General features: G+C 41.7%; 1 protein-coding gene across 4 annotated transcripts in view; it reads right to left on the minus strand.

Annotated features, from left to right (window-relative positions):
- Nucleotides 1-15,257, minus strand: part of LOC104310825 (uncharacterized) — a 46,526-nt gene extending 31,269 nt beyond the window's left edge. Inside the window, exons 1-15 of one of the 4 annotated variants that reach the window (XM_069780080.1) lie at nt 14,979-15,257; nt 14,666-14,728; nt 13,275-13,354; nt 10,440-10,548; nt 8,934-8,993; nt 7,700-7,780; nt 7,163-7,246; nt 6,982-7,065; nt 5,508-5,591; nt 4,886-4,942; nt 4,692-4,778; nt 3,801-3,893; nt 2,500-2,697; nt 1,871-1,942; nt 1,562-1,633 (exon numbers count right to left, since the gene is read on the minus strand). In XM_069780080.1, the coding sequence (XP_069636181.1) occupies nt 1,562-1,633; nt 1,871-1,942; nt 2,500-2,697; nt 3,801-3,893; nt 4,692-4,778; nt 4,886-4,942; nt 5,508-5,591; nt 6,982-7,065; nt 7,163-7,246; nt 7,700-7,780; nt 8,934-8,993; nt 10,440-10,548; nt 13,275-13,354; nt 14,666-14,684 (1,180 nt within the window). In that variant the 5' untranslated portion in view covers nt 14,685-14,728; nt 14,979-15,257. Of the gene's footprint in view, nt 1-1,561; nt 1,634-1,870; nt 1,943-2,499; nt 2,698-3,800; nt 3,894-4,691; nt 4,779-4,885; nt 4,943-5,507; nt 5,592-6,981; nt 7,066-7,162; nt 7,247-7,699; nt 7,781-8,933; nt 8,994-10,439; nt 10,549-13,274; nt 13,355-14,665; nt 14,729-14,978 lie in introns of those variants that run through there. The other 3 variants (XM_069780079.1, XM_069780078.1, XM_069780081.1) reach the window with 3 other exon arrangements.
- Nucleotides 15,258-15,722: the final 465 nt, after the last annotated feature.

A 15,722-nucleotide genomic window follows, 5' to 3' on the forward strand; every position in this document is an offset into this window, starting at 1 on the left:
CAAATTAAAAAAAGAAAATTAAAAGTAGGAATTTATTTCAGAACTTTCTTGTCTAAGAATTTTCTTTTCTAAAAAATTGTCAGTCAAAATAGGCCAGAAAATGCAGGAATCCCTGTGCAGAGCTTTGCTCTTTTCTATTTGAAATTGCCATGTTACTGTCACAGGCAGATAAGTGACCAGTTCTTGCTGCAGCAATTTTCCATTACTAAGCCACCTGCTTATCCTGGAAAAGTGGGGACCATTTTTTTTCCTTTCTAGTCTTGAGCTGAGCACAGGCATTGCCCCAGCATCATGCACTATAGGAGTTTTCACGCCAACCTCAGTGGCAGCTACCAAATTTCTCCTCCTAAAAAGATTACGCTGCACCAAACAGCAGACAATCACAGTCCTGGTCTGGAATACAGATTTTTATCTGGATCCCAGGGCAGGCAATCTGGATTTTCCCTCCACTGTGAAAGCATAATAATACTGATGTGCTTTCCATATTCGTATCAGTGCTGGAACACACACACCAATGTATCCCTCAAGTTGACTTCCTTACCTACCAGGTTAATGGGGAGCAGAGAAACAGCAACTGTGACACACATGCAACTTCAGGTATACCTTGCCTGCTGCTCAGCTGGCACTTGGCTTGGTATCCAGTATGACCACTGGGAGCAAGAACACCAGACTGGGAGTGGAAGGACCCCAAGGGTACAAAAGATATCTACAGGACGAGGCACGTTTTTACCTAGTTTTAGGTGTCCATGATGCTGGTACCTAGAGCTGAACTAGTCAACTTCAGTCCCCAAGACTGGGATTTGTGGCCGAGATTTATTCCCGTTGTACTCCTGAGCTCTGCTCCTACTTTGCAAGTTTGGGCGTAGGTAGCCTGGACTCAGACACACACACATGCTCAGGATCCAAAGTAGGTGCTGGACTCTCCCAGAGTTCAAATTCCTCTCCTTGCATTGAATTAGGTCCAGTTTTTCAAAGCAAGTAATCTCTTACTAATACTGCAAATACAATTTTATTGCCACCATGAGTATATCATACTTGTAAGTGGAGTGGCACATCATCTTATATTAACTCTTAATTTATAACTCTTTATTTTGGTGCTTAAAAGGAAGAACTGAGCTTTCCTGAAAATCTAGTTGATAATTATCCTTTTTTGGATGAAGAGGAAGCTTGCAGTACCGTAAATTCAGGGCAATTTTTGAGATTTCATGTGGCATGGATTGACTTAATAATTTCATTTGTACCAATAGGGAGGTTTAAAGCATGATACTTTCTTTTGGAATGAATGAATTTTAAGATTCTCCAATAACCAATCTACGTTAAAATTGACACGTGAAGTACATATGTTAATTTTATCATCATAGTATAATTTATGTTTTGATTGTGTGATTGTGTATGATTCACAAACAAATATGGAAGCAGTGCCTTAGACATTTTGAGTGGTTTACATACATGAGATAACACATAAATTAAACACGTATCTTGTTTCTGTGTGGGAAAATTTGCATATTGATATAGGTTCAAGCATACTCCTATTTTTGCTGCATAAGGTGCAGCTACTTACTGGTAGCTGAGTAAAGTTTCAGTGTCACAGCAGGCCTGTAGGGTGGCATAGGCAGTACTGAGGAAGGCAAATCTGAAGGAGGGAAAAGAATATAACTTGCCTTGACATCTTAAAAAAGAAAGGAAGATTGATTGAAAGAATAACAGAAAAGAAAAGAAAAAAGAAGCTGAAGTCACAGACCACTAATAAACACTTACATAGACATTGATGTATAAATACTTTCATAGTCACCTATTTCTATATATATTATTTTCTGTTTCATAAATGTGCCAACCGACACACTTTGTTATTATGCCAGATCAATCTCACCTGGCTCTGTTTGCATCAGTCTGCTGGTTTCTTGAGGAGACACTGTCTGCATCCAAAATGCGTACATGTCAGCTATGGGAACAGAAAGACACATGCTTCATGTCATGGAGGTTATTTGTTATCTATCTGTCTACTGAGAAGAATTGCTGTATATCAGGCAGCTCAACAGCCGGAGTCCCTCACCCAGTACTTCCAGTGGCATATAAAAATGTCAAGATGAAAAAGGAAGGACAAAAGCTGTACTTTGCTAGATCTTGAGGAGTCCATGGGCTAGGGAAAGGTAGGATTTAAAGAAGGTATATTTAGTGGAGACCAAGAGAAGCAGCTCTGTATTGCTTTTCCACAGGTCTACTCACCAAATTTGGAGCAAAATGCGAGGGAAGACCTGGGTGGCAGAACCATCCATGAGGAGCAAGACTTAGTTTTTCCCCAAAGCATAAGAAACTACAGGATGGCCCCTATAACTAATTTTAGCGCTTCTCCAATAAAGAAATCAACTCACTAGTGACCCAGAGCGGGTGTCCCTGAAGGGCCTCCCAACCTCCACCTCAGGGATGTGGTTTGAGCTTTTGGCCAAACCCCACCACCAGCGGGATAAAGCAGATGTCTCTCCTCCTCGCCGTACTCACTGGGGCCGGGCTGCAGGGCTGGCGATGGGGCTGAGCCCCCCCCAGCAGTCGGTGGGGGTCCGGCTGTGCCCCGTGGTCTGGAAGCATCCACAGGCGGTGATGGAAACCCCGATCCTTTCGCTCCAACCGTCTTTGGCCACGGTAGGAACCTCATGGTAGGGATTTCCTCCCCTTTCTGGGCAAGAGGGATCCTGGTAGCTGGAGAAGCAGGAGAGACAGGGGGAGGGCACCAGCAACACACTGGGGATGCTGGTGCCCCACGGCAGCAGCCAGCGTGACACACTGGGGGACAATAATATTGAAAATACACCCAGAAAATCCCATCTACACCTTGAGTGTTTCCCCTCTCAGGTGAGCAGCCACCTCTCAATTTCATTTTAAATCTGGAAACACGGGGAGTGCCAAAAATGTTTGAAATTTTAACTGAGAACATTTTAATGTGCAAGTTTCTATAAACAAAAAAAGAAACTGAAATGTTCCTGCTAAGTATTTTTTTTTCTTCACATGAATTATTTTTTATTTCCTAAACTGCTTGACTACAGAGGAAAGAGTTGAAAGCTCTTGTGTATGTGAAGGGGAGCAGGCAGGTACTGGAGGGCAGATACTGGAATTTGAGAACTGACTATCTTTTGTGGCAGGAATGATACTTCAAGCTAAAAAACACAATAAAGGTTGGTATGCAGTTAAGCAAATTAAAAGAGCTTATAAAAAGACAGCAGACCGACTAGCAAAACTGTAGAAATTTTGCTGTAGAGAGATGTAGCTGCAGTGACGAGGAGGTATGAAGTCAAGGGCTGAATTTCTCTTGGCTTCTACTATGTGCAAGCAAGTGTGAAGCCTTGCTTTTTGGCTTTCAAAATAAGGCAGACTAGCACTTTTCTATCTTGAAGCCCTGTGGCAAAGATAAATGCACTGAAGTTTGTGAAGTGCTCAGGTACTCATAACTGAACATCATATAAAGTCAAAGATAGAGAAAAACACAGAAAAAATGACAATAAAAAAGGAGAGGAAACAGTTTAAATGATTTTTTTGTTTGTTTAAAACCAACAACCATTTTTTCTTTACTTCTCTGCCTCTTTAGAAAACTTCTTTTTCTAATAAAATGGCTTTTTACAATAGTTTTTCTATCCTTCAGCTATTCAATGCATTACTGACCTGATCTTCTGCTGTTTCAGACAAACTTTTATCCTACTCTGTAAGTGTAGTTCAACATCACAGTGCCGTGCAGCAAACATACATGATCACTTGTCAAGACGTTAATCAAGGAGAATATAAATTTAGGTCTGATGATATTTGCTCACTTTTAAATGTCCACACATGTTCTGCTGATGGATCCACTGTTTTGTTAGGGTCTTCCTGTAATTTCATGAAACTTGAAAACATCAAATCTAGGTCTTTGAGGTACAAGAAGATAGGGTTAGAACGCTCACCAGCCATCACACATTGTGTGATAAAAAGGGAAGAAATCAGCTTCTGGTATAATAGAAAAAGCTGTTGTCTTTTTTAATTACAGTTATTTTTGGCAAAGTGTCTTTGACTTTTTTTTTTTTTTTTTTAACAGGAGAGAAACATCCTACAGCTTTCAGCACAGGTAAACTTGCCACCGATTTCACTATCTGCCTGTTTTAATCAAGCATTGAAAATGAGAAATAGTCATAGGCAGCACTGAGAGGTGAGCATGTGAAGTGCAGCTCAACGTGGCAAAGCAGTTTTGGGTGGAGGAGACACACAGCACACCGGTTGAATATTTTCAACTCCTTTCTGAAGGTAATTCACTTAAAGGTAGGAGGTAATTTGTGCTGAGAGCTAAGGAAGGTACCCGTTTAGATAATAAACATCAACGAACCTCCCCAGTCCAGTACTGAATTCTGTAAAAGCTCTCATCCCAGGAGGCTTTGTTTGTTCCTCCACTAGAAGACCTTGTAGCTAATAATTTAAAATTTTGTAAATTTTACTTATATTTATAATACAAATATTATATTACACTTCTAATAACATAAAATATTATTCTATTTTTAATGATAATAACATATATAATTATGTGTACATATAGATAAGTAATTATAAAAATATGAAATAATATATTAAACAATTTTTTTACATTATGAAGATGGAGTATTCATTGCAATTTCTACCTCAATGTGACTTTCATTGTTGTTGCTGTTTCCTTTTATTCCCCAGGATGTACTTACCCAGGTCAGAAGAATTGTTACTGGAAAATGTGTAATTAATAACAGGAGATTTCTCCAGCATTTCCCCAAAGTTGGACAGATTTCTCCCTGCAAATAGAAACACTTACGAATATCAGGAAGGCTTATTTCTAGTATGAGTCATCACTGAGAATAAATAGGGCAATATTTTGGGGTGGAACGGTTTTAACTTTTACCTGTCTGTCCTGTCATCACACAGATGTAGATACAATCTGAATCATTGCTCTGACGCACTGAAAGGAAAAAAAATGTGAAACAGATCACTGTTACCAGTTTTCATTATCTAATATTACCTTAAACAGTTGAACATCAACATGAAATGGCATGGGGCTACTGCAGCTGGCCGAATATTTTCCTTCTGATCTGATTTTTGACAAAAACCTCAAACCAGCATCAAATCCGAAGGCTAATATTTCCAGGGGAAATGTTTCTATCTAATTAAATTTCTAAATTACAAGTATTTTTACATGGAAAATAAATTCTTCAGATAATATAGCCAATAATTATTCTTCGGGAATCATAATTCCCCAAAGTACCAGTATTTAATAATTCACCAAACTTTCAAACAAAACTTAGCTGCTTATAGAAACATGTATGTCTCTATATTATATATATACACATTGTATATGTATCTTGTTCCTCTAAGGAGATTTTGTTTACAACTGCAGTCCATGCTTTGCAAGAAGAGTGCTGCTGAGTAAGAGCAATAGGCTTTTATACATATTCCTATGCTTGCTTCCATGCCAGGAGTAAATCAGACAAATAAGACAAAGATAGATGTGAAAAGGAAGTGCAAACCTGAGAGAATAGAAGTGGATTTGAAAATTTCTGTGAGATAACTGGTGGAGTTTCCAATAATATCAACAAGTAAAGCTGTAAAATCTAGACAACAAAATAGAGAAAGTTTATGATTGAAAACACATATTGTATCATCTATGCTAAGTCAAAAAATCACTTTTATATGTGATAGTATTTTGGATATATGCTTGTATGTGACAGTATTTAAAATATTTAAAAGTGCAAAATGTTTCTGCTGGATGGGAGTGGACTTAAGAAGCCACTGGAATACTCTGCAGAAGTATTTTTCAAAGATGATATCCAAAATAGCACCAGCGTGCCTAAAAGTAAACTTAAATGGAATTTATCTGTTCAAGAGGACAATTTAAAGTAACACTCTATTTAGTCTGCTTAAATGTAAAGGAGATCCAAAGCCTGTAGGCTATACCTGCCCTAACTGCCTATCTGCCATGCAGGACCTTCCAGGAGGCATCAGATTGTCTCCTCTGAGGTCTGCTACAGACATACTGGCGATGTTGTTGTCAGCTCAAAAAAAAATGGCTAGTGGTGGTGTGGTGCTACGACTTTTTCATAACAGGTTCTAGCAGTAACAGGTCAATGTTCTCACTTTGGGAGTGACAGACATGAGCCCTCTGTTGGGCTCTGAATTTTTATGGCTTGGGAGGATGCTCTAATCACCAAGATATTCTGGATTTGGGGCAGAAAGATTAAAGTTTCTACATTATCCTCCGAAGCAGACTGCGTCATTAGGCAATAAGCCTTGTGAGACGTGTGGGTCCCAAAAAAGCCAGGAAAGCCATTGTGGCTCACGTGTGTGGTCATCACATGCAGCTTAGAGGGTATGGGTTCTGGTCCCTAGCTGATGAGCTACTCCTGATATCATACATTAACCAGCCATAGAATCCAGGTGCTCAGATCCATCCTGGAATGTTAAATACTGTAAGATCAGGGGTGTGAATGAGGATTATAGGTGAAGGATTTGCCCAATAGCATTTTATACCTCATTAAACAGCTCTATGAAAATGTTAATCCTTGCTTTTCACTCCTGTCGGGCTCATTGAAGTTACTGGGGTCTATTGGTGCAGAGAAGCCCTTGTTCATCTCCTGGGTTATGTCAGGAGAGCGAAAGTGGCTAAAGTACTGTATATCATATATTGCCAGGTTGTCTTTCCTACCGAGCTGCTCTTTGTATTCCGAGGAGGAAAGGGAGGTCTTTCCATCGGGTAAACCATGCCGGTCACTTGACTGATGGCCCCATCCCAGACTGGGTGGCTGGGTGCAGCCATGTGAGACTGAGTTCATCGAGTCTCCCCCGAGGTTCAGAGCAGCCACTCGTGAGTTATGGCTGTTGACCTCAGTATGGTGATGCCACTCGTAAGGATGAAGCCTGCAGAATTCAGGCTACAGCTTTCCTCTCCGAAGGAAATAATTCGGCTTAAGCACATGCAATTGTCACCCTCTCTTGTGTACCCACCTGTCAAGTCATTTGTCACATTGTTCAAACAGTAGCAGTAATGCATAGGGAACTTGCCAGGGTCAACATTTTTCACGTTAGAAACTGTAGGGAGAGACAGAGAAAAAAAAATCAGTATCTTGATGCACAGGTTGTGTGAGACAAAACGCTCCTGCGTGGAGAAAAGCACCGAGGCACTCACTGTTATAAATGGTGACTGACACCTTGTGGAAGGCAAATGAGCTGTAAGATGTGATGCTCAGCAAAGAGAAGAGTTTTTTGGTACCTGCGGAAACACATGCCCATGCTATTAGTGGTTGGAACAAATCATGAGAACAGCATGTTTTGACTCTGTTCATTTAATTTCTAAAAGACTCCTGAGGTGCTAATACTGCACAGCTGCATGAGACTCAATTCTTTCTCATTTCCACTGAGGGAAGGATCATTCGTATTACTTTTTCTTTTTTTTTAATTCAAACCTACACTGATTACAAAGTGCTTTCTAAAGGCATCCCGTAAGTAATTATTTGTGTCTATATACAAACACACACCAATTCCTAAATTCTTTGGGGCAGACAGCTATCTGCATTATAAATGCACAAGGGGAACATGCTCCTAGAATCAATTCTGGAGGCAGCTGGCATGCCTTTACAGCTTCTCCTGCTAAGGCCATTAGTCCTTTTTCTCATTCACTGCCGGGCTGACAGCCTGCGTGTCCTGCCCAGCCTTGTCACATTACCTCTGAGCGTTGCGTTCAGCATACCATTCACCAGCTCTGTCAGGTTAATAGCAGCCAGATCCACGGACTTTGCAGGCAGCTCTGAAAAAGAAGGGGTCTCTGAGCAGCCGACTGCAGGGGGGCGCAAGGAAATGGTCGTTAATCCCCTGCTTATACAAGGCAAAAATCTTCCAGAACGGGAAAAGCAAAATGAGCAGATTATGTGTCGGACTGCACTGAAAACCCTGTGGTGAGAAAAATAAAGATGCCAGGAGTGCAGAGAAGAGTCTGGAAAACAGCAAGCTAAAGCGGGCAGTGCAATGGTAGGCCAGACCCAAGGTCTGGCTCTATGGCACCTATTGCCTTGAGCTCGCCCTTGAGCTGGCTGCCAGGGAGCCCAACCAGTCCTGACATTTTGGTGCCCCCTCGTGCTGGGCAATGGGTATTTACTGCCAAAATACCAGCAGATCTCTCTTTCCAGATCACACACAGAGGAGAAAGTACCTAGGAAATATTCCCCCTTCCCCAATACTACATGGAACTGGGATGAAAACACAGATATTTTTTTTTTTCAGCTACCTTGATCGCTTTGCTGCTGCGACAGAATAAATTAGCTGTAGCTGAATCACACTTTTATTTTAACGTGTTTTCTTTCTGTTGACGTTGTTTATTTGTTTTTCCCAAGTCAAAATTTCCAAAGATGTTCTTTTGCTTCCCTCCCACAAGGCCATGCAGGAACAGAGCAGTATGGTATCTGTGTGTGCATGACAGAGAGACAAAAAACAGAGCAGGATGGAAAAAGAAGCATAGAAAGCTGAGATGAGAACAAAATCGAATTTGGGGAGAAATGTAATTTTCTGATGACATCAGTATTATTTTTAACCAATTTGAAACCAAGCTGTACCCCAGGGCTGGCAGCAGGGCTCGTCCACAGTGTAGAAGAGAGAGAGGAAAGGGAAAACAAAAGGAAATGAAGAGCTGGGAAGGGGGGAAAGGATAAAGAGAAAACAACACTTTAGATTTGTGGAAGGACAGAGGTTAAACTGGCCAGGGAGCTGGGTAAGCCCTGGGTTGGGTGAGGAGCCCTTGCAGCAGTGGTGGGTTGGGCCTCACAGAGCTGCAAGAGAAGGGCCCATCTGCTGACACCTCCATCCATGCCCAGCACAATACCTCCCATTCCCACTAACAATACCTCCCATTCCCATTAACACCCCCCCCCCCCCCCCCCAAGGTCTCCTGACATGCTGCTTGTTACCTGCGGCAGCCAGCAGTGCCACTTGCTTCTCTTTCTTATTTTCTCTTCTTATGCATGAAGCTGTGAAGGGAAGAAAGAGACTAAGAAACAGTTTTCCCTGTTGAGATTACCAAGCAACCCTCTGTTGAATTCTCTGCCTGGTTTACTTTGCTGCTCTTATTCATTATAGCTCACAAACTGGTGAACATCAGCACTGCAAAGCAGGGCACTGAGTATCCACAATAGCAGCTCATCAAGTGTCTAAGAATAAGGATGTCCTAAAGGACTCACCAGGTCCTTTAGCTGCCAGCTAAAGAAAGAAAACAGATTAAATATCTGAGCTTGCCCCCTTTACTCAAGAATCAAAAGAAAAAAAGTAGTAGCAAACTGTTGCAGAGATCTGCGCTAGGCTTGCACACAACACTGACTGCAAGGTACCTGGTACAATGAGGCCAAATCTAAACAAATCTTCACAGGCTGCATGCACATTTGTTACTCAGAGCAGTCCTTTGAGGACTGTTCTCAAGATCTGTGTTGCAGAAGGGATGAACTGGAGCTGGGCTCGGGAGGTTGGACTTGTTTCCTGGGTTTCCCTTGGTGACCAGCAAGGGCGAGGTGCAGAGTCATGATTTAGACATCACAGGACAAGCTGAATTGTAGGAGTTTGGCACTTACTTAGGTTCCCTATCCCATCAGTGGAGAGCTGAGTGCCTCCAAAGAGTAATCCAGAAGGCTCCCCAAATGGGGCAGTGCTAACAAATGCTAAACTCTCATGCCACTCTGAAGCTTCAGTTTCTCGATCCATACAAGCTGCCCAGAGAGAAGTCCTCTCCTGGGAGCTGGTGGTGAGGAGGGCTCACCTCAGTGGTGGTGACGCCCTGCTCTGCGTTAAAACCTGATGGGCAGAGCTCTCACCAGGGATTAGGAAACCTGGGTTCAGCTTCCTCTTCAGTAGGATGAAATCTGTAGGACTGGAAGCAGCAGAAGGAAGGGAGATGTGACTGCATAGGCTGGCTGTTTGTACCTAAATTGGTGAAACCTGGCTGCTTGTCCTTATTCATACAAAAATCTATGCCTTGTACAGAAGACAATCCCTGGATACATTTCCCTTTCTCCTTCTCTCTTTATATATAAAGGAAAAATACCCTGTAGACAATCCCTGGTACAAGGCCTGCAAATTGTGACTCCTCGTACAGTGCTAGTCAGCTGTATTAACAACTCTCACTTACTATGAGCTAAATTTGGACCGACAATCTAGGTGGCAGCAGATCTTCTAACCCTTCTCTCTCCATATAAAACTTTCTGACTCCAGGTTCATGGCATGGGATCCAAGAATAGACCTTTGCCGTCATCTGCCCTGCCCTGCTGCATGGCACCAGCCCCAGAGCGCCAGCCCATCAGCCTTGCCTACGCAGGGTGAAAGAACCAAGCCTGCCACAGGTGTGGGAATGGGGCACTGGGAGCAACTGGGAAAGGGAAAGAGACACCTGGTTTATTCCCTGGGGAGCACCAAACCGCCGTCCTTACCTGTGTTGAAAACCAGAAAGAGACACAGAAATCCCAGGCTCATCTTCCCTGCCCCATGCCAGCAGAACCACTGCATTATGGACTCTGACTTCCAGCAAGTTTGGCTGCTCTAGGAGAAAGAAATACTATGTTGGTGGTGTTAAAGTTTGCAATATTGTACAATTTTGTCCAACCCTTGTCCCAGAATGATGTGACCATGAGAGAAATATTAGCTCTCTAGGAGGTAAAGAAAAGACTGGCGGTGTAAATGGCAAAGAATCCAAAATCACACAATCAGTATTTTCTGTGTATGTGTGGGTGTCATGAGCTTAGTATGTAACTCTTGATTATTGAGTCCTATGTCACTGTGGCGTTGGTGGGACTTGGTATGGTCATCTACACAGGCTGCTTCTCCAGCGAGATGACCTGTGCCCAAAGCACACTGACATGTCAGATGCTTATATCCTTTCTATTGAAACAAGATAAAATTTACTTATGTTCGATTTCAGACCAGATAGCAGTTGAGCTCTTTTTCTGCAGAAATGTTGCTTGCCCAGTCATCCCTAGTCTTGTATTTCTATAGTTAATTATTGTCAGCAAGCTGTGTCCTGTACTGCCTTGCCTAGTTGCTTGGGAGAGATTAATGGTCATCTGCCTTTCAGACAATGAGCTGCATTCCAGATTTCAAGGATTTAATTAGAGGTGCTTAGGGAAAAAAAAAAGTTCTTGCTTCTTTACACATTCCTCCCTGTTTTTGTAATATTGGAACACACCAAATAGCTCTGTAGATGTCAGAAAATGAGGGGCCATAAGAAAATTAGCAAAAAAAAGTCCAATTTTTTTTTTATATCCTCTCAGAGTAGCTAATCTTATGAGTATGCAGCAAACCATTATCTTGAAGATAATACTGTTTGATTAACAAGCTATTATCATCGTGTAAAATCTTTCTCATATTTAATTCACTAGAGAATTAAAACACTCTGAAAGTAGCTGATTTGTACTTAGCAGTTCTAAAGAGACTCTTCCTCGGGATGATGAAACGAGACCAAGCATTTCTGTGTTTGAAATATCTGTGTTTGCTCATCTGATGAGTCAAAAGCATTTAAGTGCCAGCTCTGCTAATTCAAACAGAGATCTGGGAAGCTTTAGGTAGTTCATCCTATCTATTCAGTCCAACTGCCTAATCCTTTTTACTCGACCCTAAGCCTATACTCATCCACGGTTTCTGCACAGCATGTGCAGAAGAGTGGGGCTGAGGCAGAACGCAAGTCATGGCCGTATCTCACTCCCCAGACTTCATACTCTATCACCTGTCTGTGAGTTGGACTAATTATGCGTGGACAGAGTCCAGTGTCCCGTGGACCAGTCTGGCATCAAAAACCCTAAGCTTGGCTCTTCTTGCAACAGTATTTGGGATCTGACCAACAACTAGACTACAGACCATGAAAGTATTGCTGGCATGAGTCTCACAAGGCTTGAAACCCCATCAAGGCTATCCCTGCTTCCAGTATCTCGCGTTAAGAAGCTTACTGGGACTTGTAACAGCTTTTTCTGTGGTGTCTGTAGCTAGGGGAGACAGTAGCATGGTAGCTCAAGCCTGCTAACATGCTGATGTAATGGAAGCAGTGGTGATGTAGTCTGCACTGCAGTAGGTGTAAAACTAATCCACGCTTATGGATTCTGCTCAATTTTTTTCCCCTCTTTAGTTTGACTGTATGAAATGGAGAGGGGTTAGTGAAAGATAGTCCTCAGTGATGCTGAATTTGAAGAACTGGTGCTTTGCAAGGGTGTGGGAAGGTGGCTGTTGGGGACCACAGGCTCTGGGGTCAGCTGGGGTTGTGGGATGGAGAGTTGGGCGATCACGTCAAGGGGAGGTTTGTAGCTACCTATGTTTTGGAGCAAAAGGGCTATAGTGGCTGGTGCATCTAGTGGTTAAATGTCCTGTTAAGGGAGAACTGTTGGTTTCTGTGTTTGACTGAGGTCAGCAGTGGGGTGATTTGCTGTTTTATTAATGGAACTTCATGAATTTTTATTCCTGTACTATGAGAAGTGACTGTCTCCTTAGCTCTGGCCAGTGCTGTCCCCGTGTATGCCAGCCCAAGGGAAACCAACATGAAACATGGCCAAAAGCAGTGCTGCCACTGTACTGTCCCTGCGGCAAAAGGCTGGTCTTGGCTGGAGGATCTCTGCTGTCCAGATGGGCAAAAGAGTCCAAACATCTGCCCTTGATGAGTATTTTGGCTGTGTGGTGAGCGAAAGACTCAGACCTAGGAGGGGGAGGAGAGGGCATCCTCTGCCCCGCTTTCAGTCTGCCCCTACACATCAGTGGCCAGTGCTCGTGCCAGAGTGGGGAGACTTGATTTCCAGCACATGCTTTGAGGAATATGGGCTCTCCTGGGTCACCAGAGAATCATGGTTGGACTAACATAAAAATCCTTGGTAAGAGTATTTCACAGACTGATGAGCAAGCACAGCTGTTCTACAAAGGTTCACAAGTAGAAGGGTTGATAGACGGTGGATAATTTCTTATCAGGGATCTAACTTCATTACTGATTTATTTAAACTGGCCCAGAGCTGTTCATGGTGGCAGGATGGGGAAAATCAGACAGAGGACTCGGTGTAGCAGGCTAGGGCAGGGGCTAGAGACATCACGTTCTCAACAGATAGAGAAGAGGCAAGAAGATTGACACATGAAGGAACAATCCTACCAAAGCACCTTAGGAGAGAGAGGATTTAAAAAACAAAAACAAAACCCAAAATGTCAGCTTAAAAGCAAAAACAAAATTGAAAAAGAATGAGATACAAAGTTGTGCTTGGAAGCATTCCATGCACATTGAGAGACACTTTCTTGCTCACCTGAATTTGCAGCTCCCTGCTGTCCTCCTTGCTGAGCTGCTCCTCCGTGCTAACACACACAATTTTCTCCACATAGGATGCTGATTTGCAGCAGGAATTCAGAGCAGGCATTAGCGTGGCCATAATACCCACATTTAACTGAGGTGTGATTACACACTACAGACTGAATCAAGCAAAATATCTAACCTTTGGGACAACATGCAAACATAATCTGGAAGGATAGATGATAATAAGAAAATCCTGTTCTAGTTGTAGCAAAGAAATATTAAATAATGACAGTATAAAATTAATGGAAAATCCTCCATTCATGGGAGGGTTTGTTTTGCCTGAATGCCAGATTTAGCACTGTGGTGTCCTCTGGCCAGTACAGGATGCTTGAAAAGAAATTGCAGCGAATTCTCAGTACTAAGAACATCACTCTAGAAAGGACTGCCCTTACTCCTCAATTGGTAGAGACTGATTTAAATTTGAAGCTTTAGGTTTTAGCTGCTTTCCAAAATCTTTACCCAGCATTAACTCTCTGAACATTTATGCTGTCCAATTAAATTTCAAAGCCATCCGTGACAAATATTCCTAGAACTGCTGCCTGAAGTATCTTATCTCTCAGCAATGTGAATATTAGCAATATTAACTCTTATGATACACATCATGTTTCCTTTACTCCGGTTATCTGAGATCTAATTTTTATCTATCATCAGGGACAAGTCTTTATTACTTTGTAATTGTATCACTTTTGTTTGCCAGCATAAGTGTCACTGCTGTGATGACTGAAACACATGTCCAGATTGCAAATATGAAACCCTCATTGTACTCCAGCTCAAAATCACTAATAATTTCCATTTCAAAACACAGTGTGATTCACAGGCACTAAAGGCACAGGTGCCACACAACCATCCCATAAACTGACTCTCTTTTCTTTCCAAACATTTATCTGATACAGGCTGCAGGTCAAGCCTTTAGTTGCAAATTCTCCTTCACCTCTACTGGATATGATAATCCTTCTCTTGTGTTTATTTTAAGCTGAACGATATTAGTAGAATTCATTTTACTTAGAACGGTTGATCCAGAGTTCCCTGAACTGCTGAATTGGAGATTTTAATCCAGTTCACATTACCTTTCTATAGTCATGAAGACCTCTTATTAAATAACTCTTTGTTATTTTGGATTAACAGCAATTTAAACCAACGTGTTTATTAGCTGTGCTTCATTTGAACTAATTTTAATGTGGCAGGTAACTATGAAGTTTGAACTGCTTTCATTTTTCTTGTACAAAGAGAGTGCAATCAGATATAGAGTAGTTTTCCTGTGTCTTCATGCTAAACAGAGCAGAACAGAAGTTAAGAGACCAAAGAAATAAAAAGAGGAAAGTCTGTGAGTACTGATTTCCTTACCTTCATTCAGTTCCAACATCTAAAGGTCATGTCTCATTTTAAGCATGCCGTGATATGCCAGGTCTAAAGAAATATTGCATGTTGATATGAAAATATGCCCATGTTACAACTACACGCTTCATTAAACTGCTGCAACTACTTTTTAAGTTCAGATTTATTTGTATGAGTATTTAATACAATGTAATAAATATACATTTAATACGAATACATTTAATTTGCTACATTTCCACCAAGGATTAATAGCACAGTTGAAATGGTTTCTTCCAAGTACATGTGAAACCACTGAGATTTGGAATAGTTAATATCAGCTTACCTGATTTCTTCTGACAAAGATGATTATCTTCAGAGCCTATATATAACTGGAGGTTATTGTCAGGTCTTAATAATTACTTTGAGAAAGACTTTTAGTAGACAGGCTTGATAATATTGCTTTAAAATCCTATGAAAATTGTTATCCTAATCCCAGAAGGACTAACTAGAGGTAACACAATCATAAGCACACAAAGTGCCTGTTGAATCCTGCATGGAAAGGCTCTGTGGCAGGTCAGGTGAGGACTGGAAGCTCCTTTTGGCAGTAATGACTGGAACTGCAGAACAGAAAGAATTTTTTTCCCTTTTAAAGGGACAGCTCGTCTTACTGCAATTAGGCCAATGCCACTTTTGATGGCTAGAGGTAGGCCAGGGTAAGCCCCTTTGGTAAAGCTTTAACCATCCTTGGAGAAGCAATTTAAACAAGGGACACTTGAGATGATGGAGAAGAAACCTGAAGTGTATCTTAAATGTAGAAAATCAAAAGGAACGAAATGACAGATAAAACAGAAATTTGCCTGGCATTGTGGTTAAGTGGCAAGGAAGGAAGAGAGGTGTGGTCACAACAATGACGTAGGGCAATTTTGGTGATGAGTGATGTTTAGTATTACCCAAGAGACAATCACTATTGAAAGCAGTGGGTGAAATTTTGCTCCCATTTACTCCAGTGGACTGCAAGCGATTCCCCTGAAATCAGTGAGTTTAAATGTAGCACTGTTAAAAGCAGATAATCATCCATTCAGTAGTT

The sequence above is a fragment of the Haliaeetus albicilla genome, chromosome 3 (assembly GCF_947461875.1).
Source record: "Haliaeetus albicilla chromosome 3, bHalAlb1.1, whole genome shotgun sequence".
Lineage (NCBI taxonomy): Eukaryota > Metazoa > Chordata > Aves > Accipitriformes > Accipitridae > Haliaeetus > Haliaeetus albicilla.